Here is a 26,417-nt window from a genome sequence, read left to right as displayed (position 1 = left end):
CGCAATTTGGGAGCAGTCTCTCCACCTATTTCTTTTTCTCTCCTTTCTGTGTGCATTATGAATATCTGAGCTATTTCTCCCCCACTGTCTTCAATTACCAACAGTTTTACTGTGAACAGGTATACAGGCCTACTGAGATGTTTGTGTGACTAAATGATGAGCTCTGTGTTTCCCCTCCACAGTCACTCCTGCTGTTTTACTTTCTCACAGTCTCTCTCTCACTCTGTCTGTCTCTCTCTCTATGTCTCCGCAGACCAAGATCGACACGCCTCCAGTAACAGCCATCGGAGCAAAGGCAGCACCCGTCATGGCCACAAAAGCCGCCCAGCCCCCACTCACAGGCATAGGTACAGTACAATTATCACACACACACACAGAGACTCCCACCACCACTCTTATGTCTCGCCAGCTGCTGCCCACTGTGTCTGTGTTATGTAACTGGTGTGTGCCGTCTCATCTAATCTGAGATTAATCTGTGGGTAATCCTACAGTGGAAAATCCACAGGAGGGGTTCCACTTAATGGCAGCAGATCAGTCTGAGTGTGTCAAGTCACCGTGTAGTGACTTCGTCAGTTAATTAATTTGGTGTGAAGTAACTCAGTCAATCTGTTGAGCAGGTATGGTCAGTTTCATTGAAAATTCTGGAGGACAAATGTTGATCATTGTCACTTGCTCAATAAAATATTTAATAATTGATCGTAAGTACTGGCAGTGTTCTGGACTTCATTTTAATTTTTTTAGGAATAAAAATAATTTTCTGATGACGAGTGTGTGGTCAGTGAGTCAGACCTTAAGCATAGCTTTGTTGGTAAATAGTTCGTAGGTTAGTTAGATCGACAGCAAACAGAGAGCATGTCTCAGTTCATGACTGAAAGCTACAACAGCACATCTGTAGAGACAAAACAGATGGAGCCCATCAGGAAGCCTGTGTATGTTTATACAGAGGAGACCTAATGAGTAAAGAGGGGGAAAGGCTGACTGGCAGGGCCGGGAAAAATACAACAGAGGCAACTAGTGCAACTCATGGACGAGACATCTTTGGTGCTGCCCACTCTGTTTGATTTACAAGTGATTTTTGGAAAGTGCAATGAAAAGACACAAAGCACTTGACACCACAGATGTCATCGTAGAAAAAGAAAAAAAACGCACACTGACAGATGCCATCTAATATTAGACCTGCACAGATACTGACATCTCTTGTCCTCTTCAACTGTCTCTGTCTTTTCTTTCCCTCCCCTCTTTGTCTCTCCTCTTCCCTGTCGTCCTCTCTTCATCTCCCTGTTGCCCTGTCCAGGCTCCAAGGCAGCTCCTAGGCCAGGAGGTATTGGCAGTGCAGCAGCAGGTCAGCCTGGCATGGAGGGAGACAGCATGTTGTCAAAGATCCTCCCTGGAAATGCCGCTGAGCAGGCCGGCAAACTGGGAGAAGGTACATCAAACAAATCATCCCATAACAGCACACTTTAAACAAGTGATTGGGCCACGAAATAATGAAAGACATCAGTCATGTTGAAGATGTATCAGCTATTACTGTCGGTCATCACCACGCTAACAGTCTAATAATTTTTGGAGAGAGGCACTTTTCAATCAAGAGAGTTACTTTATATTATAACCTGCCCAAAATAATAACCCATGGATGGACCAGCCGACTGAGCACAGGCCACAGGGCCCGTGGATCAATGGGCCCCTGGTGACTGTTAACACTTCCTATTTAAAAGTCAGTCAAACTACAAAGAGGCGCTTAACGGCTACAGAGATTCCAGACAACTACAAAGAGAAACAAAATGACCATCACGTCCATAGCCATGGTCATTACAAAGTCAGTGCAGTAATAGTAACTAATGAGAGTGCTTTCAAGTTACACATCAACCACCCTTAAAAAAAATCCTACATTGTTTTGCACTTACTGCCCAAAACTGGAGGTAAATGTCCCTACCAATATCCAGCAACTCCTGAATAGAGTGTGCCAGGGCTGGCATCAAAACCCGGAAGTTTAGCATCGCGCTGGTTCCCGGAAGAGAAAGTGAATGTGATTTTTGCATTGCGTTTTGGATTATGTCAGAAAATAAGCTCTGTGGCTAACACAAGTTTATGATACTTATAGGTTTTGTTCAGCGAGATAATCTTCACATATGAACACCTTTCATACCGCATTTGAAGCTTAAATGCGATCGCCAGAAGTAAAAAGCTAACTTTAGGCTTTAACAGACTATGACTACTCCACGGTCGCATGACTCTTGACGTCACCGCCACTAAGCTTTCAACTGATTTCGGCCGCTTTATTTTAAAAACATTGTATAATGGGGAAATCGGACTGTTTAAGCTAAATAAGAAGCTGTAATGGCGGACTGCCAGCACTCTTGTCTGTTGGGGGGGATGACATTTAATGTCCCCGACAGGGTTTATAGTCCTGAAAAACCTGAAACTCGCTTCAGCTTTTGTTAACCACAGACCTTATTTGAGGCATTTTACCAAAATCCCATTCAAAAAACGTATTGACTTTGTCAAGTCAATGCATTTGTTACACAAATGGACAATAGATTGTGTTCTCTCCACATCCTTAACCCAACATCATTAATTCTTGCTAACATGTGAGTGTGGTGTGTCTCCACCATGATGCTGTCCCTACGTCCTCCTCGCTTAGAGATACTTTTACTTTGTCTGGGACTGTTTCCAGACTCCAGGATGCTTCCAATGAAAATCTTGAGAAAGCAGCTGTGAACTGTGCTTTTCTGGAGGTAGTGAAGTTAACATTTGTGTGGACGATGAGCCACACGACGGTGAGATTTATGCCTGACCAGAAGTTTTCCACCGTCAATGAAAAACAGGGCACAGCTGCTTCCCTAAACTTTGTCACCAATCTAATTAAAAAACAACAGCACTTGACCTGTGGAGTGCTGTACAGTCAAAAATAACAAAAATCATAAAACGACACAATAGAATAAAGACACAAAAACCAGAGAGAATCCCTGAAAATCAGCAAAATAAAATAATGAACAGCAGACTACAGGGCAGGTAGATTTTTTTATACCATATTTTGACTTTATTCTCATGAAATTATGCCATTTTCTTGAAATATTACAACTTTATTCTCAGCTACATAGAGAACACACACGTGGGATATGTTTCAGATGTGCACAAAGTTTTGAACATGAGCAGAAATCTTGCTGAAACACATATGAGCTATTAAAGTCCACAGATTTTTAAATGAATTAAAATGAATAATTTATCCTTGATGTGAATAGGTGCAGCATGCATTTTTAAAGAGGTAACTTCCCCAAACAAAAGACACAAGAGAAGATGGAGGAGTAAAATATGCCCATGTGTGTTGACTCAACAGAGATAAGAGATAAATGAGAAACATTGATCTGCAGGAGAACAGATAATTGAAAGTAACACAGAATGCCTGAGAGTATTACTGCATTATATTCTGTTCTATCTTTGAAATGAAACCCATGCTCTTGGATTTTAGCATCAAGTCCCTCAGTTGACATCTTTTTTCCCTCTTTCTCCCATCCACTCTCCTCCAGCTATCACCGGTTTTGGCAAGAAGTTCACCTCTTTCTTCTGAGGTGCTCAGATTAAGGTATGTATTTTCTTTTTGTCCAGCTCTCCAATGTATCCCCAATAAGTCAGACCTGCAGAAGACAGATCATTCATAAAAGAGCTGCACTGAAAACACAATTGGGAGGTGATTTATCATCAACTGGGGCTTGTATTTTATGGGAGAGGCTCTTATATTCAAAACAGCTTCTCTCAAGTACTTTGAAAGGAGCAATTTGCAGTTCAACTCAGTTTAATTTATTGTCTTATTTTTACCAGATCTGAAGTTTGTGCTCATTATTTATGAACTCCTGGTAGCTCTTTTATGTAGTGCTCTCTTAAACAAAAGTTATAATACAGTTGTAAAATGTAGCCAGCAGCATGACTGTACATCTAAAGAGGCAGGAAAGGCAAAGACCAGTTTCCTGCTCCTCAGAAGATACGAGGTAATCATCAGACAGCCGCAGTATTTTTGGTCAATGATTCACATACAAAGAGATGGAAACATTTATTTGTTTTCCTTCAGTGAACAAGAGCAACTCAACATTAGGTATAAAAATAAATCTGTGAGATGCTGCTGGTTCAAAATCTACAGGGATGTTGACAGAGAGCTACAGCATGTTGTGTTTTGACTCTTGTAGGCAGCAGAGAGTGGGCGTCTTAAAGTGGTTTACCCAGAACTAGCAGTGTGTTCCTAAAGCAGTGTGTCTACGTCAGAGTACGTGCGTGTGTTCTTCTCTGTCTGTGTGTCCTATTTCGGGTCCTCTGGCTGCTCTGCATGTACAGTGTGAAAATTTAACATTTACAATGACAACTTATTCCTACGATGACGCACTGTCTGCATCAGACAGGACGTGTGTTTACACAGCAGGTTATCACAGCTGAATACACGGTGCTGCGATGTAGCGGCGCTAAGTTGAGGATACATACATTGTGTACACCACCAGAGCTGTGGACTTGGACCTGACTGCTTTGAGATTTGAATTACTTAAGACTGGACCTCCCAAAGACATGAAACTAAGAACAAGTCTTAAGTTTTGATGTCTAAAAAATCCCAGAACAATGAAAAATGAATAAGCCAGCGACAGGCAGGCCTTGCATGGCCGCACATGCTGAATATTTTATCGCTGGGCCTGTGCATTGCAAATGTTATTTAAATATGCCGCATTGAGGGAGGTGAAAGATTTGCAGCTTGACTTGCATTTTGCTTATTTGGACTTTTTTTAAGGTCTTTTCTGAAATCCTTCCCTGAGCATTAAAATGACCTACCTGATCCAGCAACAGCACTGTTTTGATTAAGGAAGGTTTGACATGCTGTCTGTTCCAACACGAAATAAAAAGTAATATTTAAACTGACTGAATGTCTCCATGTATTTGCAGGACTATGTAAATGTCAAATGACAAAGTCACAAGGCCCCGTACCAGAAAAACCTGTGAAGTTCCCCCTGCTTTTGTTTTACTGAAAGAGAGAGAAGAAGGAGAGAGGAGAACAGAGTCGAGAGCTGAGCATACTGGTGAGTTCCTCAATTGGCATTTAACCTACAAACATTGTAAATGTTAGAGGGTGATTTTATCTTCTACCACAGTTTCAGGTCAGCAGTCTGCAGGTTTTTATTCACCATCTGTTTTTACTAATCATCAACCAGGGAAGCTGGTTTTTAAAATCAGCAGCTGCACTGATTGAACTACATGTTTGGTTGCAGTGAAAACTGTTGAGGCTTTTGCCTTGGTTTAACAGCATGTTCATGTCATATGGGAGTTAGTCATTTAAGGGTTAAGGATTAGTGTGCATTGACAAAAATGGGATGTGAATACATCCCAAGTCTCTTGTTGGTCATTTCCTTGCTCCTTAATCCTCGCTTGAACTGGAAGTCATTCTGAATCACCGTTTTTAATGTCGTCTCAAAGCTCTAATTTGTGCTCTGAGGAACGAGGATACACCAGAGCACCCTTCATTGAAGCTTTATGAGCCGACATTTCTCTGCATTCTACTGATTGGATGCTGCAGCCGATCAGACTGATCTGACACAACACACTATACCAGAGTTACATACCAGAGTGACATACCAGAGTGACAGATGAGAGATTTAACTAACTAATTTGTTTCTTGATTTATTATGTAGTTTAAATAATCAGCTGTGTAAATAGTAGGTCTGAACAACAAAAGACAAAAAACTTTCTTTATTAGAGAGATTTTTCTATTTCACAATCAATTTTTTTCACCATTAACATTTATTATGGAGACAATTAAAGTCACAAAGAGGCTCTCTGTCAGCAAGAAACACTTTTTACATCATTTATTGTTATTTCCATTATTTCAGTCACATGTGAGGCTGATTACTCATGAGTGTCGGGTTGATGGGTTACGGAGTTTCATTTTTTCCAGAAACATTTAGCTTATAAATAATTTTCAGTTTTCAAAAGAAACTATAATCACATTCTGGGTTATTAAATAATGAATCACAATCAGAATATTGATAAATAGGGATGCAAAGAATGAAAAAATAATACAAAGGCATTCTGCAACTCTAAATGGTACACAGTACATACGTACATACAGTATTATAGATACAGAGAGTAGGTTAATCATGTGCACATGTTTGTTAAACAGAGAGAAAATAGTCTATTGTTCTGGCAGTGAGAACTTTGTACCCTTATTAGTATGGGCACACGTTAAAAGTCTCTGCAGCTGTTGAAGCCGACTGACAGCTCATCCAGCTGTGATCAACTGCCGCTGTCATCAGAAACAGACATTGCTTCATGCGACACTTCAGAGAAAATTACGTCTCATTTCTCCAAAAACATATTTCCTCATTTCCTCCCTCCTTGCATGGTTTCCTTGCATCCCTCCATGCATCCCTGGCGGGAGGGACTGAGATGCAAAAAAGATGCAATTGAGAGAAACATGGATGTAATTTCAGAGACTTTGGATACACCTTTATCCATCAAATTTGGGCTGGGCTTTCACTGACATTAGGCATCCATGTTTGTTTGCTTTTCAGGCACTTGTGTATTATGATGTTCACGTCAGATGTATCAGAGCTTTCAGAAAAAACTGTTTTCCAATTTCCAGGTTGTAATCACACCTTGGATTATGGCATGAGCGGTACTGACAAATCAGAAACTGATTATTACTGTAACTCCAATATGAAATAAGCACAGCATACCCACAGTTCACTGTGCCTTCCGGTGACCATTTTAAAGGGAAGCATCTTGATTTTTTTTTTTTTAGTTAAGAAGTTAGACACAAATTAGTAAAAATGTACAGTACATGCAAAGTTCCATATTACACAAATATTGTACAGGTTTTGACACAATTTGCAAATAGTCTATCAAAAATAATGCTTAATATATCCATACAGCATAACTCTTGGAATAGTGGGCACATTGAGTTATGGTGGAGTTTATGTCTGGTCCAGTGATGTCCAACTATATCAGAGAATGGATGTTGATACGTATTGTAAAAAACATTTCTGCTGTGTCCTCTTGCAGCCAACAAGGACTGGGATCCACCGGTTACTTCATGTCTCAGGCCTGAGCACACACTGTCAGAGAGAACATGCTGCTTTCTCTGGCAGCCAGACAGTAAGTTACCTTTAACTTTGTCTAACTCGCGCCATCACAATATACACCCCTCCCATCCAGATTCTGCTTTACAAAGTAACAATTTGCTCTGTAGTTTGTGTTTAATTGTTATCATAATAATGATTTTATTTCACATGTAGCCTATTGCTGTATGCCACCATGTCCTTTTTTTGATACTACCACTAGGAGGTATCAGTGTCCGAAATGTTCAAAACCTGAACATCTCGTAGCTATAGCGGGATGTATAGCACTGCTTCTTTTAGTGCATAACAAGCTATTAAAGCTATTAAAACTAGAGTTGTACCGATACCGATACCAGTATTGGAAATGCCTCCGATACTGCCTAAAATGCGGTATCGGATATTGGCGAGTACAGCGTGTGACCAATTCGATACCAAGTACTGCCTCGCGTCATTACGCATACCCACGCTACAGGCAAACAAAACAGAAATGGAGCAGAGTTTAAAAAGCATTCTACTATAGCCTTAAATTGTGTGGCTGCACTTTAACCTGTGTCTTGATCTGTGTCAGCACTGGATAATAATAATAATAATAATAATAATAATAATAAAAAGTTTTATGGCATTCATTCTACTATTATGTATGTATTTCTTAATATTTTACATAGAGTTTTAGGAGTTGAGACATTCAACAATTCATATCCCATCCATTTTTATTTTACAAGTTGGCATCGGATCGGTACTCGCTATCGGCAGATACCTAAGGTTCAGGGATCGGGAATCGGTATCGGGAAGGAAAAAGTGGTATCGGTACATCGCTAATTAAAACATAATTTAGAGCATCATACAGCTCTCCACCGAAACCCACAGTCTATGTCTATGTAGGTTTTGCATCGTCCAGATCACGTGATCCTGCAGCATGACACCCAAAAATTATTGCCTTTACAGGTCCAGTGTGTAGGATTAAGGTGGATATATTGGCAGAAATAGAATATAATACAATAAGTATGTTTTCTTTAGTGTGTAATCACCTGAAATAACAATCATTGTGTTTTCGTTAGCTTAGCATGAGCCATAGTTCACATTAGGGCATCACAAAAAACACTTTTTCTTAGGTGAAACTGCTTTATTCAGTGTTTTTACCAGTTTAAATCACTGTTTGTTTTGGAGAGGAGGAAACTTATGCAGATAAATCGACTCCCAGTGAAAACCTCCTGAACAATCAACACTAAAAAAATTCAAACCACAAGAAGTTTCAGCCGGTTGCAATTTGCAGTCCTCACTGCTAGATGTCACTAAATCCCCCCATATCTTACACACTGCTCTTTTACATAAAGAACTCAGCTCTAAAAACCTTTATAGTTACACACTTTTCTGTTGCTTGGGTCACAGAGATCTGCCACATGATTGGCTGACAGTCAGAGGTCTTAACACTGCCGTAAGTGTCATGCTTTTCCACTGACCAACAGGCGGCAATAACACACCAAGACATGCTGCAGTGAACCAACAAAGGCAGGGAAGAACAAGACTACAAACTAGTAAACCAACATATAAACATTTATGGATTTAGAATACCAGGAAACTCAGCAAATGTCCTTCTTTTTATGAGGAAACTAAATGTATTCAACATGTTCGACCTCAACATTACACACCATGTATTTTCATGAGTAAGACTGAATGTAAACCTTTTGTTTATGAGAAAACTCCACAGTCCACCTTTAAAAAAAAAAGAAAAAAGAAAGAAAACAGAGTGGCGTTAATCTAACCCTCAGGAAACAAATCTCGTACTCTGAGAACAAAGGCACAATCTTAATTTACTTGTCAGTTTGTCTTCGGGACATTTGTACATCTGTAATTGTCCATCTCCATATCTCAGTTGTTGTCATGTGGAGACACGCTGCCTGTGCTGCTCATTCCTCCAGCGAAGCCTGAAGCCAGTTTTGTCGCTGCTTCTGTGTTTTTGCAGCTGTTGTATTGTGGCCTGCTCCTGAAAATCACTGACATCTGGGTTGAGTTTAAAAGCCTGCAGTCAGCTCAGCCAGAAACAAACCAGCAAAAGTCATTCTTGTTCCAAAAACATGCCGGTGATTAATGGCCCGCTGTCTGATTTTAACCTATTAGAGTAAACTGACATGAAACATCAGAGAGGATCAGGCTTGTAGCTCAATTTGTCTCTTGATGAACCAAAGAATCAAAATAAAACACTGCAAAGAAATGAAACTAAACTGGTATCAGCATCTTTAATCACCTTTCAATGTGAGACACTGAGTCTAACAAACTGAGACGTCTCTCAGAATACCTGGTTTGTCTCCTTTTATTCTGACTGTGATGTCATTGCACATTGTTGCCTTTTAAAATCTAAAAATGAACAGGGTATATTTTAAGGTTTATTCATCTTCACTTTGATAACAACATGTTAGAAGTCAGAATAATTTCTCAGGTGTGACACTTACTTACTTACTTAGTGTTATTATTTGCATTTCTTATTTCTATAACACAAACCTGAAAATACAAGTGGAACAGTGTGTTTGAAATTTTTATTAAAAGGTTTTCCTAAATGGTCTTGCATCCTACCAGCTTAGTCAGGTCGAGTATTGTGTATAATTTGTTGCATAAAAGTTCAGAATTAGAGGTTTGGTGTATTACACATTTATTCTATATCAGTGATAAGTTATAATAATTAATGAGGCTGAATCCCTAATAGTCTGAAAAATGTCCCACTGGACTGAAAACCACTATCACTGAAGAATTTGTTGTGATGTCCTTGTGTGATTACAGTTGAATATTCACTGCCATGCCATGGTCCTAACAGCTCATAATTCCATAACCCCAATAGGCTGAAAAATGTCCCATTGGACCGAAAGGCCATTTGTCTAACAGCCAGGTATCCCAAAAACAAATGTGCATTGCTCCAAAAGCCATGTCTCTGAGGGCACTCTTCCAAACAGAAGCACATGGTTCATTATTATCCAGGATGACATCATCAGACTTTTCTACTATGGTGAAGGCATGACCTGCCCCACTCTGCCTCTGATTCGCCAGTACTTTTTACCTTTGTTGGCTGGACTGGTCAGGTTTTGAGTGAGACTGGTTAGGGTTAGGGTGTCAGACTGAAGCTCCCAGAACCTTCAGTCTGACATTGCCTCTATTGAAGGCGATTTACAAGGGGGAGGGAATTTGATTTTTCCCTAACCAATCAGTAGAGATCAACGACTCACCCAGAATCTGACGTCATTAGTATCCATGCCTCTGGGGTGCCGAAAACAAGCGAGCATTGCCCATTTAAAATGTCTCCGTCGTCGTGCACGCCCAGCTGCATCGCCGTTAAATCCAGTTTAGCAGCTTCCTTAATTTGGTCCTCCATTAATACGAGTAGTGGCGAAATACCTTGATAGCATCGTTAATGTGGTCTGTAGGATCTGTAGCGGTCGCCATTGTTGCTATCCTCACCAGTTACCCACTGGCGTACAGCGTGGCGCTGATTGGCTAATCGCTAGACCCCCTCCCACCCCCGGCGTTCATTGGTCCTTCCATCGTTTGGACGAGATAAATCGCAAATTCATTGCAGTATGCCAGACCAGAGATGCAAGCCTACTCAGTTGAGTGGGCAGGGTCTATGGTCTGGAACCAGGTTAGGTAAGAATATCAGATAAGCCAATCAGACGTAGAGTAGAGTGGGTCATGCATTCCCCACAGTAAGAAGATTAGATGGCATCATTCTGCATAATAATAAGCCATGTGTGTCTATTTGGAAGAGTGCCCTCAGAGAAACGGCCCTTTGGAGCAATGCTCATTTGTTTTTCCGTTACCTGGTTGTCAGACAAATGGCCTTTCAGTCCAGTGGGACATTTTTTAGCCTATTAGGGTTATGGAATTATGAGCTGTCAGGACCATGGCACAGCACCGAATATTCTATTGTAATCACACAAGGGCATCACACCAAATTTTCAGTGATAGCGGTATACTGGGCTGACGATCCAATTGGACATTTTCCAGACCACTGGGGCTTTAGCATTATGAGCTGTTGGAACTATGGGCAAACCCAGACTATTTAAGTCACAGTTGCTAGCATAGTTTTGCTGGCAACACAGCCTGCTCTTACTCCCAGCTCATCAAATACTGTTGCTTTGTCAATGATTTCAGCGTCAGATACAGACGTTCAGATGCACCCCGTGGGGGTATGATATGCACCAACAGCAGCTATTACTTGCACTGCTAGCCACAAATGAACTCTTCAAATACCGCCACTTTGTTAATTGATATCAGCATCAGACACCAATGCACGGAGGCACTCTTGATATGATACACACCTGGCGGCAGCCATTTCTGACACCGCCAGCAACTACCACAGTATAGTGAGCAAGAAAGTCCCTACGGGGGAGGTGAACTGGTCAAACAAACAGCGGACTTTCACCGGGAGTTCACTGTTTGTTTCCCATGTGAAATCAAAAGTCAGTGGAGTTATTTTAATAACAACATAGTGTGCTAGTTTGTATAGCGTGCTCTACTAATAATGTATGTCACGTGACGTGACATTACATCAGTAACAACCATACTTTCTCAGCAAACGATGATGGTTTTTTTCTACACCTAACCATATGCTTTTGTTGCCTAAACTTAAGGAAATAAACATGAAAATTAAGTGTTTTACCTATGTAGTAAGTTCATTCGAAAGAGGCTGTATGCATGTAACGAGTAGAAATCAGAAATGTATTTTATAAAAGACACAATGCATGTAACAAGTGTCAGTTGAAACACTGTCCATAAACATCCAAACCTGATAAAGGAAAGTACCTAGTGTGTCATATTTTGATGTATAGGTCCACTGACAATGTGGCCATATTTGACAAGCTGGGATGAGTACAGTTTGGGCAGCATTAGTAAGCTCACCACCTTCGTAATTATCAACTGGTAATTATGTATTATTTGCCAAGAGTGGGTTTTGCAGTCAAGTAAATGAAATTGACAGTGAATGTTTAACAGACACATTCAACATAAACCTGCATTAGTTAATACAAAACATATTGCGGATCTGTCACGTGTAACTGTAATGTTTAGGAAAGACGTCTGAGCAGTATTGCCAGCTCATTTCATGGCATGTGTCTCTCATACAGGGTTTAGATGTGTTATGTGTGTCTGGGCAGTAAAAAAATAAGCAGTTATATGAAAATCAGTTACATGCTTTTATGTCATTGGGAGTACAGTCTTTTGCCTGGTGCAGTGGGTTTGTAAGCGTTTGATGCACCATGGGGGGATGAGCAGGCATTGATGTTGCTGCTGTATTTCAGAGTGTGCATTGTGTTACATATGTGCCATAAAAGATAATGTACTGAGCCTGGGCTCTGCATGTGTCTGTGTGCTGTGCAGTCATGCGCTGCCTAACTGCCTCATGTGACTCTCTCTCCTCCCACACTCTACCACTGCTGTCAAACATCACTGCTTTCTTCTCTTCTTCTGCTCTCGCTTTCTCACTTCGGTGCTGTATTTCCTTGCTCTCCCTTACTCTGTCAGGATTCTCACTTTCTCATTTGTTTTCTCTCCCTGCATGTCTTGCTTCCTCTGTCACAGTGAGCGTATGCCCCTTTTTTGTTCTCTGCCATCTCTACTTTCATCCCCCCACCCATGGAGAAAAAAATGTCCTGCTCTCTTTTAACTGCATTCTGTCTCTGTCTTGTGTTTCTGTGGTACACTATATTGCCTCAAGTATCTGGACACCTGAACATTACACACCTCAGTGTGACAATTGAACATCTCATTCCAAAATCATGGGTGTAAACATGTTGCTAGAGTAGCCTACACTCCTCTGGGAGGGTTTCCACAAGATTTTGGAATCTGGCTGCACTGATTTAGCAGCAGGAGAATTAGTGAGGTTGGCCACTGATGTTGGCCAGGCTCACACTCAACCTTCTAGTTCAGCTCTAAGAGCCCTGACACACCAAGACAATGGCCAGCCATCGGTCAGTGTCGAGTTGTCGGTGAGCATCTGCTGCCCTAGTTTTTGCAGTGTGTCTCACACCGTTAGCACTACTTCGCATCTTGTCTGCTTTTGTTTTTTGCCCAATTCAGTACGCCGAATGGGCATCTGAGCTGGTGGAGCCGTTTGGTGAATAAATTTACTCTGATCAGCAGTTCAGCTCACTGCGAGAGAGCAGAAATGGAAGTGAGGAAAGTAAACCATCGACTAACGACAAGGGAGCGCAAGATCAAAACAAACTGGGTTTTTTTTAGCCATTTAGCTCTTTAGCAGAGATGGTTCATAATTGTTACTGTTATTGTTTGCTAGCGCACGGTAAATAATATTTGTTCTTCAGCATCGGGTTATATTGCTAATGTGCTAACTGGCTAACTCATCTTGAATCCATCCATGTCCAGTTTCCCTTTTTGAATGATGAATACAGACCATCTGCTAGTATGGAGAGTTATTTCCTCCAGTGCAGGCGCAGAATGTACATGCTAGTTGCCCGCTGGCTGTAGTCTTTGCAGGGTGCAACTTTTTGGCTGAGACACAGGCAATGTGAGGCAACACAACATCGCCACTTGATGTCAGTTTGGTGTGTCTGGGCCTTAAAGTGCTGGATAGGGTTGAGATCAGAGCTGTGTGCAAATCACTTTTTTTTCACACCAGCTGGGAAAGCTGGACCGCACTTTGTGCAAGGGGGAAATTCTCACGTTGAAACAGGAGAGGGTCTTAATCAAACCACAACATTGGAAATACACCATTGTCTGAAATATGGTCATATTTTGAAACTATGTGTCCATACTGTGCATACTGTGTGTCCTTTTGGCCATATAATGTTTTCTCCCTTCCCTCCATCTCTGTGTCCAGTGAGTCAGATAGCTGTTGTTGTGTACCAGCTCTGGAGGGGCTATGTTCATTGGATTGAGTCTGGTGCTGGGCACATGCAAATATACAGCATGTTTGGAGCAGTTAATCTGAGTCAGGCACAGTGGGAGAGAAAACCAGAGGGCAGTGATTCTGAAAAAAAAGATGCATACAGTGAATATTCATTTAGAAAACAAACTGGACCTCCCAGGAAACAGGAGTTCATACAGGGGGCAAAGACAACATGTAAGTGTGAATATAGACTCCCAAAGCTGAAAAAGTTTGATACCTTATTTGGCAAAGATGTTCTTGAAACAAAATATAACAAAATAGTTAATTCTGTGTGTAGTCAACAATGTGGGATATTTGCATTTAATGTAATTTGCAGGCCACACAGTTGAATTAGTTTAGTTTATTTGAAAGGGACAATGCACATTAATAAACATTGTATACAAAAAAAACACACATGTAAATGCACTCGAATTAGCTTAAAAAGCTAGTTTTCATCGATTGTCACTTTGCCAGTTTGTACAAGGCAACCTTTAAAAAGAACAACAATGGGATAAAATATTGTACCACATAGGGTAGACACAAACACATACATAATAAATACACATTTGGACTACAACAAGGTGATGTGTGTCCACATTAATAATACATATTTGGACAACAATTCACATCGGACAACAATATCAACATCAATGCTCACATCTTTGGGTGTCTACAAGCCAGTTCTTAACATTTACAATTACATCATATATACATTTGGAGGCCACAGGTGATGCTCGTGTCTGGGGTACACAAGTGTTTTGCATTGGGGCTGATTACTGCAGTGTCTTTATATACACTGAGGTGCTCTCTCATTGTGTTTGCCTTGTGAGCTGGAAGGTAGGGGGAAGGTTTATTATCAAGAATGAAAAAGAAAGAATATGCAGGTCCTAGTTTGCAGAATAAATTACAGTTGAACTACATTAAGCACTACTACTTTGCAAAGCGAAAGGCCTCAACCTCAGAGCTGTGAAGCAAATTTGAATTGCCAGATTATACAAGTGACTTCACTCCTGCTTTATTTCAGGCGGCAACGTAACATGCGCTCTTCCTATTATATTGACAGTTGCTGTGTCAGCACAGGTTGACATGGTGTCTGGGGATGTTAGGACTATCTCTGGTCTTGCTGCTGCCTAGTACAGCTGGTTCATGTTGGAAATGCTCACTAAACATGTGAACAGTGTAAAACAAACCAGGGCTTTTGCTGAAATACTGTCCATAATTGGATCTTTTTTGTCGTTTGCCACGACCAAGATTTTCACACACTTCTCCTCACTCTTGCTCTGCTTCCACTATCATTACTGCTTTTTGCAGCCACTTGTTGGAATATCTGAGGGTGAATATCTGAGGGTAAAATTGTCCTGTGATGGACAAATGAAATACATGGACCGGATGGTGACGCACAGGGATGCATGACATGCTTGCCAGAAGACAGATGTCAGAGTGCTGTGAGCGTCCTACACACACTGACATCAGTAACATTGGTGATTTTAACAAAAAACATTTGGATTCAACAAGGATCTTTGTCAGGTCTACAAGTGAAATTTTGATGACAGTAAGAACCCTTTACTGCACTAATGTGCTGTGAATGCAACAATGAATAAAAACATAAATGCAATACATTAATTTAATACAAAATGGCACAAATATTGGTACAAACATAGTTAATAAAATGGATGAGTGCAGATACAAGGGGTCATTGTACCCATTATTAACTCAAAATATGTCTCCCTTTTTTATCTGAGAGAATCCTCAAAAGAAAACCTGGTTTGCATTGCCAAAGGGTTTTTTTGTTTTGTTTGTTTTTTTTTTTTGCTTGGAGCAGTAGTCCAGTTGCCTTTGACTCTTTAATGGCAAAAAATTAATGAGCTGGATGGACCTTTATGTACAGTATACTGTAGATCAGCAGTTCATTTCTAAGGCGTATCCACCATCTAGTGGCCAATTTAATTTTTACAGCATTACAGCTCTAAACAGAAATAACTTTTATCTGAGTAGAGAGGCTCCCCATGTGTCTTTCTCTATTCTATATCCATGAGGTCATTGATTGAATAGGTACATGACACTTATTTTTTTCCTGTTGTTGTACATACTGACTGTTTTATCTGGTTTTGTTAAGTGTCCTTGGGTGACTTAAAAGACATGTACAAATAAAATGTAGTATAACTGTTATTATTGTAATCTGAGAGAGATCTTTATGAACATATCTAACATGCAGAAGCCATAACAAAAGGGTTGTGTTCAGTAGTTTTAACTAAATTACCTTTTTTTTGTTTTTGTTCCCCACAGATCATGCCAAGCCAACATGCATCTTTACAAGGATTATCCTCCATTCAGCATCCCCAGCTCCAATTCCAGTCTCCAGTAAACTACCCAACCTGTAGCAGTTAGACACATCTCCGCCCCTTCATTACAAAAGAACAACTGGCAGCCAATAATGAAAGCAAAATACAAAGAAAAAAGTTTTTGGCTTTGCTGCTCTTCTTCCATGCCAGTAGAAGGAGCTCCACCTACATCACCAGAGATCTCCACAGCCGTCAAAGTAGAGCCAGTGGAAGCGACCTACCACCTTAGCCCTCCATTTGGATTTAACTTTGCAGCTTCACTGTAAGGAAATACAAGGGTGCTGCGATTCTATTCCTTTACGCTGACGACTTCACCATCTATATGAGAGCCGCTTTTTCCTGCTTACAGGAAATAGTCGCTTCACCACCGGCATGGTGGCATGTGGGATCCTTGGTTTCACAGTCCTGTGCTCAAACTAGGATTAGCAGAAACAAACCAGCCTCTCTCCTCTTTCTGTCTCTTCTCAAAGTAAAAAATGAGCAGGGGAAATGGAATAAAACTTGCTGAGGTACTGCAGGTTTTTCTGGTACTAAAGACCTCTTGTTACATCACCTGTCTGGAAGGAAATTAATGGAAATGTCACGTTGAATGAATAAGACAATGCTAACGACGTAGCCAACACACGGAGAACCAGTGTGTTGGTTTGCGTTAATTTCCACGGTTTGTTTCTATCTACATTCCAGATTGGAACTGTTAAAACCTTTTGCTCCCCCTCTTCCTCACCTGTCTGCGTTTCTTGAATGCTGATTCTTCTTTATTTCTAATCCCCGCCCAACAATCCTCAACTTGCCATGTCTTTAAAGAAGTGTATAGTGGATTGAAAAAAATGTAGGAATTTGGAATGCATGGAACTTTATATCCAAGACCTTACACTGTTCATCATTACTAAACAGAGGCCATAAAGACACTGGGAAACACATCTTAGCTAGACGACGTAAACAATAACAAAGAAGAGAGATTTCCGGAGCAACACACAGGAGTTGGGCCACGTGAATAAAAGGAACCTTTGGGGGTTTTTTTAAGGAAAAAAATAATAATTGGTGTTTGGGAGTGAAGCCGTATGTGGTTGGGTTGTTTTTCAGCCATTACAAAGCCATTAAGACAACATTTACCTGCAGTGCTTGTGGTGATGGGGTTTCTCCAATTGCTCCACAACATTTGGCTCTCAGATATTTCTCACGCTGTTGTCGGTGGTTATCATTTCTTGTGTTATCTTCTCTTTTTTTTTTTTTTTTTTTCTAATTTAGTTTTGTTATTTGCCTGGTTTTTATGTTGCAGGTTACCAATATCGCCTTAATCATTCTTAAATATTTTATTTTGAAGTGAAACTGGCATATTTTTATTACGCCCTGTGAACACATATTTTCATCCCACCCTTTTTTTATGTAGTAATATCAGCTAGAACACTGGCCACAGGGAGATTAATTTATATTTTTGAACTGACTTTGTTTTTGATAATTGTTTGTGATATTATTTTACTTTTATTTATGTTTTGTAATGTTTTGTTACCTCCATCATGCCCCCTGTCTATATTCTGACTCTTATTTATTATCAATACTTATAAAAGCAATAGAGTAAGAGGTAGGAAAGTGAAGAGCACAATCTTGTGTCATTTTAAAAGTCGGTGGAATAGAAATGTGTTGCCTCCGTATGTCTTACTTACCACTGATGTACCGCTCAAGTCTGACTTAAACGTACCACCAAATGTACTCCAATATTGTACTACTGCTGTACTAATAATACATCAGTGAGCAGGAGCTCACCTACAAACAAGAGTTTGGTACCACCCAGATCTTCTTCTCCAACCAACAGTGAGACATCATGTCTTCAATCAGCCAGTCAGTGGATCGGAGTGATACGCTGCTTGTATTAGCCAGCTGGAGTCTGATCTGAAAGCACTGCAGGGCAGCAGAGAGGCACTGAAAAGCGGACCAGTCACACATCGCGGCAGAACTGGACTTGACGTTGTCACCTGCGGGGGTTTGGGTTTCATTGTGATTCTTCTGACCCTCCAAGATGGATGTTTATCGGGAGCCCCGCCAAGCTCCTTACACATCAGTGTGTATCAGCATGTGTCTTCACTCTGTCAAATGTGCACAGCACGCGTGAAAGCACACTCGAAATATGGTGTCAAAAAGAGAAAAAAAAGAAAATCAGCACTCATGTGACTGAGGAAACAAAACTAACACACTTGGTTGTGTCACAAAGTCACTCGCCTTTTTTTAACTTTTCATTTTCTATCGTGGTGGCGTCCAGACCTGTAACCCAACCCCCGAAAACCTCTCTCTCAGACTGTCAGTTGTCATGGAAACTTCTCAGGTCAGTGTTCTCCCTGCTGTTGCTCCTGCAGTGCATTGTGGGATCTGCGGTTCGGTACTCAAAAATGTACTCTGTCGGGCCAAACATTGCGAGGCCTTCAGCGAAACCAACGAACCAACCAACTTCTGCTGTATATTGTCTGTGTGAACGCTCGCTGGGAACCTTCGCATGCCGCCCGGCGCAGAAAACCTCAAAGTCACCTCTATATTGTTCTGTTCCTAATGTTTGTATGTATGTGTGTGGGGGTCTGTATGCGTGTATTTAACGACCATCATCTAATGTGGAAAAAGAAAAGAAAACAAGACAAACACGAGTTCAACCACAACAAATATGGTGGGCAGAAGAGGCGACCTCTCATCTCCAGTCCTTCTATGCAATGAATCATATTTGGAAAAACAGAAATACAAGGAGGGAAAGGGAAGTGAAAATACACGAATGGGAAAAGTCACGCAATCATTGTTTATCACACCTGATTACTTTGCTTTGGCATCCCTCATGAATCAGAATAAGGATTCTGTGAATGTGTTTGTGCAGTATATAGGTCACCTGTAAGTTAGAATAAGAAGGGTCTTTGTTTTACTTGTGTTAACCTGGCACATGGTTTAGGGTCCCCTCTCCTCCCTGACTTGATGTCTCTGCCACAGGGTCTCTCTAAAGATGAGTTCATGGCAGCTGGGAAATGTCATTGACAGCTCAGAGAATGAGAAAGAAAATGGCAGTGTTGCTGCCACAGACTCACTGTTTTCAGTTTAAATGGTTTTCATAGAGTAGAATTTATTTATTTTCTATAAAAATTTAATTCTACACCCTAAATGAGAAACTGCTCATGGCTAATCAGTGTTTCCCTTTGCAAACAGTTAGTTTACTGCATTACAATAAACCTAAAATGTTCACAAAAGATGCTACATAACAAACGATGTCCCATTTACCTTTCTAAACACCAACATTAGAGATGTTTCTCCCCGACAAAGCAAGGAAATAACAGGCGTTTTAAGTGGGCAGGTAGCAGAAGCACTGAAAGATCCCAGTGTCCTGAAAGCATCATAACAGCTGTCGGCCATCTTGTTTTGCTTCAAGCAGGAGTTAGCTGAGTATAGGAAAGTTAGAGAGATTTATATAGACAAAAATAAAAATTTAAAGAAATATAGAGTATATATATGAAAAGATTTAAGTATATTCCCCAATATGGCGTGTGTCTGCTCAGGGGTGATGAAGAAAAGCTCCTCTTTATTTTACTTTAATTATTTATTTATTTATTTTAATAACCAACGCCCAAAGTTCCCAGTGACCTGAATGTGTACTTGTTATTTTGCAGAGAGAAGTATTGAAAGGATGTTTAGGTGAAACACAAAGCCAGTACACATACAAATATATACATATTATAGAAAATATATAATTTACAGATTATATTTGACTAAAAATACTGCTGTAGGCCACCAATGAAGGCTTACTAAATTAACTGGTATGAGAGTGAGTTTGTGTGTGTGTGTGTGTGTGTGTGTGTGTGTGTGTGTGTGTGTGTGTGTGTGTGTGTGTGTTTAAAGGTGCACTGCCACAACATGCTTAGAGAGATTTATAAGTTAAATGATGTGGAAGGTAAATTTCTGAAGAAAAGTTTACCATCTGTCTTTTTTTAATTTGCAGCATGCTGTGAAAAGGCAATTATATAGACGCTATTTATGAAAAGAAAGATTTAAAAAGAGACGTTTTTTGCAGCATGAAAACATCCCTCAACTCCCAGATCCTTTACAACTCCCACACTTTATTTCAAGTCATTGAAACTGTGTAAAAGACGTCAGTATATATATATTTTTTGTGAAACATTTATGAGATGATTTATTTATTTTATCATATTGAGGAGACAGAGAGCTGGACGGGAGCAAAGAAAGAAGAGAGATTTAGGTTTAAAATTTATAGATGCAGAGTGAGAAATTATGTTTATGTAGATGTCGATGTATCGCTGGATTTATGCACAACCACAACAATCAGATTGTTAAAAATCTGAATCTGAAAAATCTATTTCATTGAAGTTATGTTATCAAGTTTGCCTAAACAGAAAAATGTCGTCCTATTTATTTTATTACAAATGATTGGTGGGTGTTAAAAAAAAGTTTCTAATGTGCTGTCAATTGATTATTTTAAAATCTTCTTCCATAGGTTTCCCTTTGCCTACTTTATGTACAAGACTACAGGTCATCATGCTTGTTACCTTGTTTTGTTTCTCTTTTAGAGTTAAATTCAGCTGTGGGATTAAGAGTCTGATTATTCTGGTTCTGTTTGGATCTGGCCGTGGCCCTGACAAACAGCACTGAGCCTGGAGAGACCACGTCCCAGGTACACTGCCACCAGATCAGTGACTTCACCGCGAAAGCTTCAAATTAGTGTCAAAGTAGAGTAAATAATATGAGCGAGAGTTTAAAGTTACCCAAATTATATTACCAACTTCCTCTATTGTGTGTCGTATGTTTTTGGAAGTTTGTAAAAAAATAAAATGTTCAATAAAATGTTCCTCAATCACTTTTGCCTCAGGAAAGCACACTACTAAATGCAGCATCGCAGCTGAGATGTTCAATAGACAGTAGAAAATAATGGGTGTGTTCATGCAGGCGCAATAAATCAGATCTTTCACTTTATGACACAGATGTGGCTTTGCCATGGCTGCTTACAACAAGAGGGATTCTTCGTAGAGATCTGTGTCAGAACGTGTAAACAAAATGTCACGTTTTTTGCTCCTGTGTGAACACAGCCACTTAAGGTGACTTAAATATGCATAGCAGCAAGGGCTTTTATACTACAATACTGGTCACTGAAGAAAGCCATCCTGTTACTGCCCTCTAGCCAGTCGTGGTCTCTGTCTATATTCTGCATGGTGTCTGTCTATATCCAGGAGCGCAAGTTCAGACCACAGCAATCACCAGTGGGCAAATTCACCAAGCCACAGCCTGGTTTTCCAGAGGTGTTTGAAGCACAAATGTAGACCATAATAAAAGATAAAACCTAAGAGTTGTGTTCCATGTCAAGATGCTAACAAATATGAATTGAGATGTACTCGGGAAAAGCTTCTTTAAGCCCCTAAAAACAGAAAGTAATGTACGTTTTACTACATATAAAGAGCTAAAATTCACTCTCATTCTTCCAAATTATGTTTTGGGCCAAAACTCTTGGTTATAAGTTTGCAAAAGAACAAAAACAGATTTCCAGACATGTAGCCAAGAGAGGCTAAAATTGCCATAGTCTTGACTCGTCTTTGAATCCGACATCAAAAGTCTCAGCAATAAGGTTGCATTTACGCAGTCAAAGAGTCTGATTTTTGACCTTTTGTGGCACTGATCTGGTATCAGAATCCATTTTTTCTGACTGTACAGCCACGAAAAAGAGAAATGACGAACTTTTAGTGCCACAAATAGTTAAAAACAGAATTTAAATGCAGCTTAGAATACTTTTGGGAAACCCGGACTGTGTGTGTTTGCGTGTTCTTAACCAAAAAGGTAGCATACAGTGCTTGTACAGTACGTAGTGTAGTAACTGTCACCACTGCTCTTGCTGTCGGTCGTGCAGACAGTCGACATGTATAGCAGGACCGGAGAAAGATTTTAAAACACACACAAATATATATATAAATATATAAAAAGTAAATGTTTCATAGGTGAGAGGTTGTAAAAAAAAGAGAGCAAGAAACAAATAGAAAAGTCCATTTTTCACTGTAAAACCATCAGGGAGCGTTTAATCATCTTTCACCTGTAATGAATCATCAATTAAAAATTACAAGTGCATGACCTGGACACCTCCCCCACCCGACCTTACCCCACCCCCCACCCATCCCCTGACCCTCTTCGACCTCCCACCTCACGGGCTGCCATCTTTTTCCAGTGTAAATACCAGACGATGCCAGAGTCCGCTTTGAACAAACAACATGTAAATGCCATGAAGGACATGTTGTCTGTGTAACATGTCAGTCACAAACATGCTGACACACACACTCACACACACATGCGCACGCAGGCATGAGAGAGGCCTTTGCACACCACACAGCGACACAAGCTGGAGCGTATGCAAGCCTGAACCTCCCTGCCCAAACTTGTGCTTTGTGTGTGTAAAAACAACAAGAACCTACATAACAAACAAAAGCAGTTGTTGATTTGAATAATAAATGACAAAAATCGCATTGTGTACGTATGTGGCTGGCTCGTGCAGACTGTTTAAAACTCATTAAAAAGTTGTATTCGGATATAAAAAAAAAATAAAATAAAAACATATTGGTCTGTGTAGAGTTTCTATTCATGTTGTGTTTGTAAAATGAGATGACATCAAAAACATAAAAAAGGGAAAATATTCTGGCTTCCATGTAATTTTTTGGGGTGGAAAGATCTTTTTTTTTTTGGGAGATGGAGATGAAGAGGGTGAGATGGTGAATTGGACAAAGGAGATGTGTAAAAAAAAATGAAATAACCCAACTGAATAAAGAAAAGAGGGTGAAAATAAAATACAGAAAAGGTCGAGAGCCTAAAAATGATTACAAAGTGTTCCATTCACTGTTGTAAGTGCAATGAGCTAAACTTCCTGTTTCCCCATTGTAAAACCTTGTGTATGTTTCCGTGTATTCCTCCTGTAAATGGGTGTAGTAGACCTGGTGCATCATGCCATGTAATGTGATGAATGACAAATTATGACCTTACAATACATTTCAATCAGGAAAAATAAATAAAAGACAAATACATAAAAACTACAAACTGTTGTGTAAGCTCTTATTTCTTGTTTATTTTCAAACTGCATCCTGAGTTTAGATTTCATTCATTGTAAGATTAAATCGTACAGTAATTTATCTTATGTCAATATTAGGTCTTTGCACAATGTGTTAAAGAACATCTTGTTTTTGAAGTTTGTTGAAATTTACTCTCAAACAAATCTATAATTACCGTCTCGCAGTTTTATGCCTCTGCCACCAGTGAAGTTGCTGTTACAGTTTACAGCCATGTCTGTGAACACATGGATGCCTCACACACATCTTCCCCCTGGCAGCACAGAAGATCTACACAGCTGGCACAGTTTCAGCATTAGAGTCACCAATTCAGCATCTGACCAAATGTCTCCCCTTCTGTTCCTGAGAAATGATGTTGAATAATGGTTATAAAAGTGTTTTTACAGAACATAATGATGTCAAAGTGATCTTGACCTTTGACCTTTCAGATATAAAATGTCATCACTTCATCTTTTTTTCCTATTAGACATTTGTGTGAAGTTTCGTCATACTTAGCATAGGAATTCCTGAGTCATGGTCAAAAAGATGTTTTGTGTGGTCACAGTGACCTTGACCTTTGATCTTTGACCACCAAGAGGACATTTGTGCCAAATTTAAGGGAATTACATCAGGGTGTTCTTGGGATTTTGCATTCACGAGACTGAGAAAGAAAAAAGGTCATAGTGACGTTGACCACCAAAATCTAATCAGCTGATCATTGATTCAAAGTGGATGTTTTTGCCAAATTTAAAAAAAAATCCCTCAAAGCGTTCTTGAGATATGACACTGACAAGAATGAGGCAGACAAGGTCATAGTGACCTTGAATTTTGATCTTCGACCACCAAAATCTTATCAGTTCATCGTTAAGTCCAAGTGGACATTTGTGCCCAATTTGCAGAAATTCCGTCAAATGAGATATCACGAAAATCAGACAAACAGAGGGACAGATAGATAACCCGAAGAATAATGCCTCCAGCTGTTGCTGGCACAGAGGCATAAGAACATTTTCTCCCTATAGTATATCAACAACATATTTTCATTTACAGTTACTGTGGATAAACTGTGGAGGGAACAGTTGACAGTTTCATAGGGACTGTTTAGTAGACAGATAAAAAAAAAAAACTGCTCAGTCTCATTTTTGACCCCTGAGGGATCAGTCGGCTGCCTCCGTGGCCTGACTAAAGATACAAAGCACTTTATAAAACCAGTTTGTCACGGTGACCTCAAACTCACCTGGTAGTGTTTGCCCCATTTATAATAGGCTGGGTCCTTACAGCAGCCTGGGTTTGATTCTAACCTGTGGCCTTTCCTGTATGTCATCCCTCTTCTCTGCCCCCTTTCCTGTCATTCTTGAGTTGTCCCATAATAAAAGGCAAAAGCCCAGAAAAATGAGTAGATAAATATAACTTGTTTTTCACTCACAATGTGTCAAAATTGCAAACACACATTTATCAGGTGGATAGTGGGAAATGTTCTTTAATTATTGATTATTTCTTTTATCATTCAGAATGGACCCCTGACCCACTTCTGGACCATGAACCACCTGTTGGGAACTACTGCATTATGGGATGGACTGTCATGACATTCACGACAGAATAACAGCTTAATTCCATTTTGCTGCTTCAGTTTCAGGGTGCTGGTACAGTGCATGCTGTCTCACTGTCACAGCTTACTGGGACATTAGTACAGAACAGAGTCAACGTTAATGTTATTAGTAACACCTGCGCTGTTCCCAGTGGGACATGTAGCATGCTGATGTTAGCATTTAGCTCAAACCACTGCTGTGCCTTAGTAATGCCTCACAGCGGGTCATCGATATGCTCCAAGGAGCCTAGTCTCGCCTTGTGGTGAGTTCTGAGCATTTGTCTTGATAATAGAGCTCATGTTATAAGACATTGGGGATGTCTTTGCAGTTCAAACAGAAAAAAAGCCATTTTGAATGGTATAATTGTTCATCCACCGCAGATATCAATGTCTAAATTCAAGAAAACTGTCTTGCTCACACATTTGAAGGCATAGATTTCAAAGAGATAACATCAGTAGGTTATAAACTGTAGGCGAGGAAACATATATTGGAAATTTGACCAAGGATAAAAACATTGCTGAGAACATAAAACCCTTTGAAAGGTTTCCTTGATGTGTCACATGAAGAGGATACTGAGGTAGGGAACACATACAGTAGGACCCTGCCCTCACAGTCACCAATGTGTGGAGCTACGACAGTGACAGTGAAGTCCTGTTCCCACCAAACACTTTCGGTATGGTACCTTTTGTACCAAAAGTAACCCTTCAGACATGGTAACTAGCATTTTCACCGCAAACAGTTCCCTTAAATGTGGGCAGTGTTGTCGTTACTCACTGCTCCGTCCAGCACTCACTGTATTTCCTGCTTTATCAGTCTGCACCTCGTTTATCATCCACAGAACGAGGCTGCACGCCGACATTTTCAGAACAAAATAGAACAGGCTGCAGTGAGAGTCTCTCTTCATGTGATATTTAAAAATAGCAGGTTTGTGCATTTAGTCCTTCTCAGGTAAGCTCAGGGGTTTAGTGTTGCCACAAGAACAACACTCCACAACACTTTTTTTTTTCTCAGAATGAGGATTAGAATACATGCAGTTCGCCTAACCTGGATGAAATTAATATACATAAATGCTTGAAGATTCACTCATTACTAAAAGTGTGTATCATCCAAGAGACACAATAAAAACATCCTTTTTTTGCCAAATCTATTTTCAATGCCAAAGCTTGTTGTCACTGTTGTAGCTCCATACTAGCAAGGCTGTAGTCTTTTTCTTCTTTGACCAATTTTTTTGCCCCAACTTAGAACAACCAGCCGCACATGCACTGTAGTCTTCATCTGGGCTAAACCTGTTGTTAGCCTGGGCAGGGTGTGGACATCCCACAGTAACATGACACGTGCAAAAAAGCATAAAGCATAAAATCTTCATAATCTACAGGACAAGACATTTACAGTCATGTTTTGACTGTATGAAGAGTTGTGCTAGCGTGTTTATCAGTATTCATCTTACTCTAAAAAAGAAGGAGACGTGGTCA

The 26,417-nt window shown here is 40.1% G+C and overlaps 1 protein-coding gene across 5 annotated transcripts in view; it reads left to right on the top strand.

Moving 5' to 3' along the window:
- Positions 1 to 16,873, top strand: part of bsna (bassoon presynaptic cytomatrix protein a) — a 206,714-nt gene extending 189,841 nt beyond the window's left edge. For all 5 annotated transcript variants that reach the window (XM_049580095.1, XM_049580097.1, XM_049580096.1 and 2 more), the window contains 6 exons: positions 254 to 347; positions 1,295 to 1,426; positions 3,528 to 3,583; positions 4,921 to 5,054; positions 7,033 to 7,125; positions 16,246 to 16,873. In XM_049580095.1, the coding sequence (XP_049436052.1) occupies positions 254 to 347; positions 1,295 to 1,426; positions 3,528 to 3,568 (267 nt within the window). In that variant the 3' untranslated portion in view covers positions 3,569 to 3,583; positions 4,921 to 5,054; positions 7,033 to 7,125; positions 16,246 to 16,873. The remainder of the gene's footprint in view (positions 1 to 253; positions 348 to 1,294; positions 1,427 to 3,527; positions 3,584 to 4,920; positions 5,055 to 7,032; positions 7,126 to 16,245) is intronic.
- The last annotated feature ends 9,544 nt before the right edge of the window (positions 16,874 to 26,417 follow it).

Source organism: Epinephelus fuscoguttatus, linkage group LG7 (genome assembly GCF_011397635.1).
Source record: "Epinephelus fuscoguttatus linkage group LG7, E.fuscoguttatus.final_Chr_v1".
Classification (NCBI taxonomy): Eukaryota; Metazoa; Chordata; class Actinopteri; order Perciformes; family Serranidae; genus Epinephelus; species Epinephelus fuscoguttatus.
Note: the sequence above shows the minus strand (reverse complement) of the source record. Positions and strands in the feature narration are given on the sequence as shown.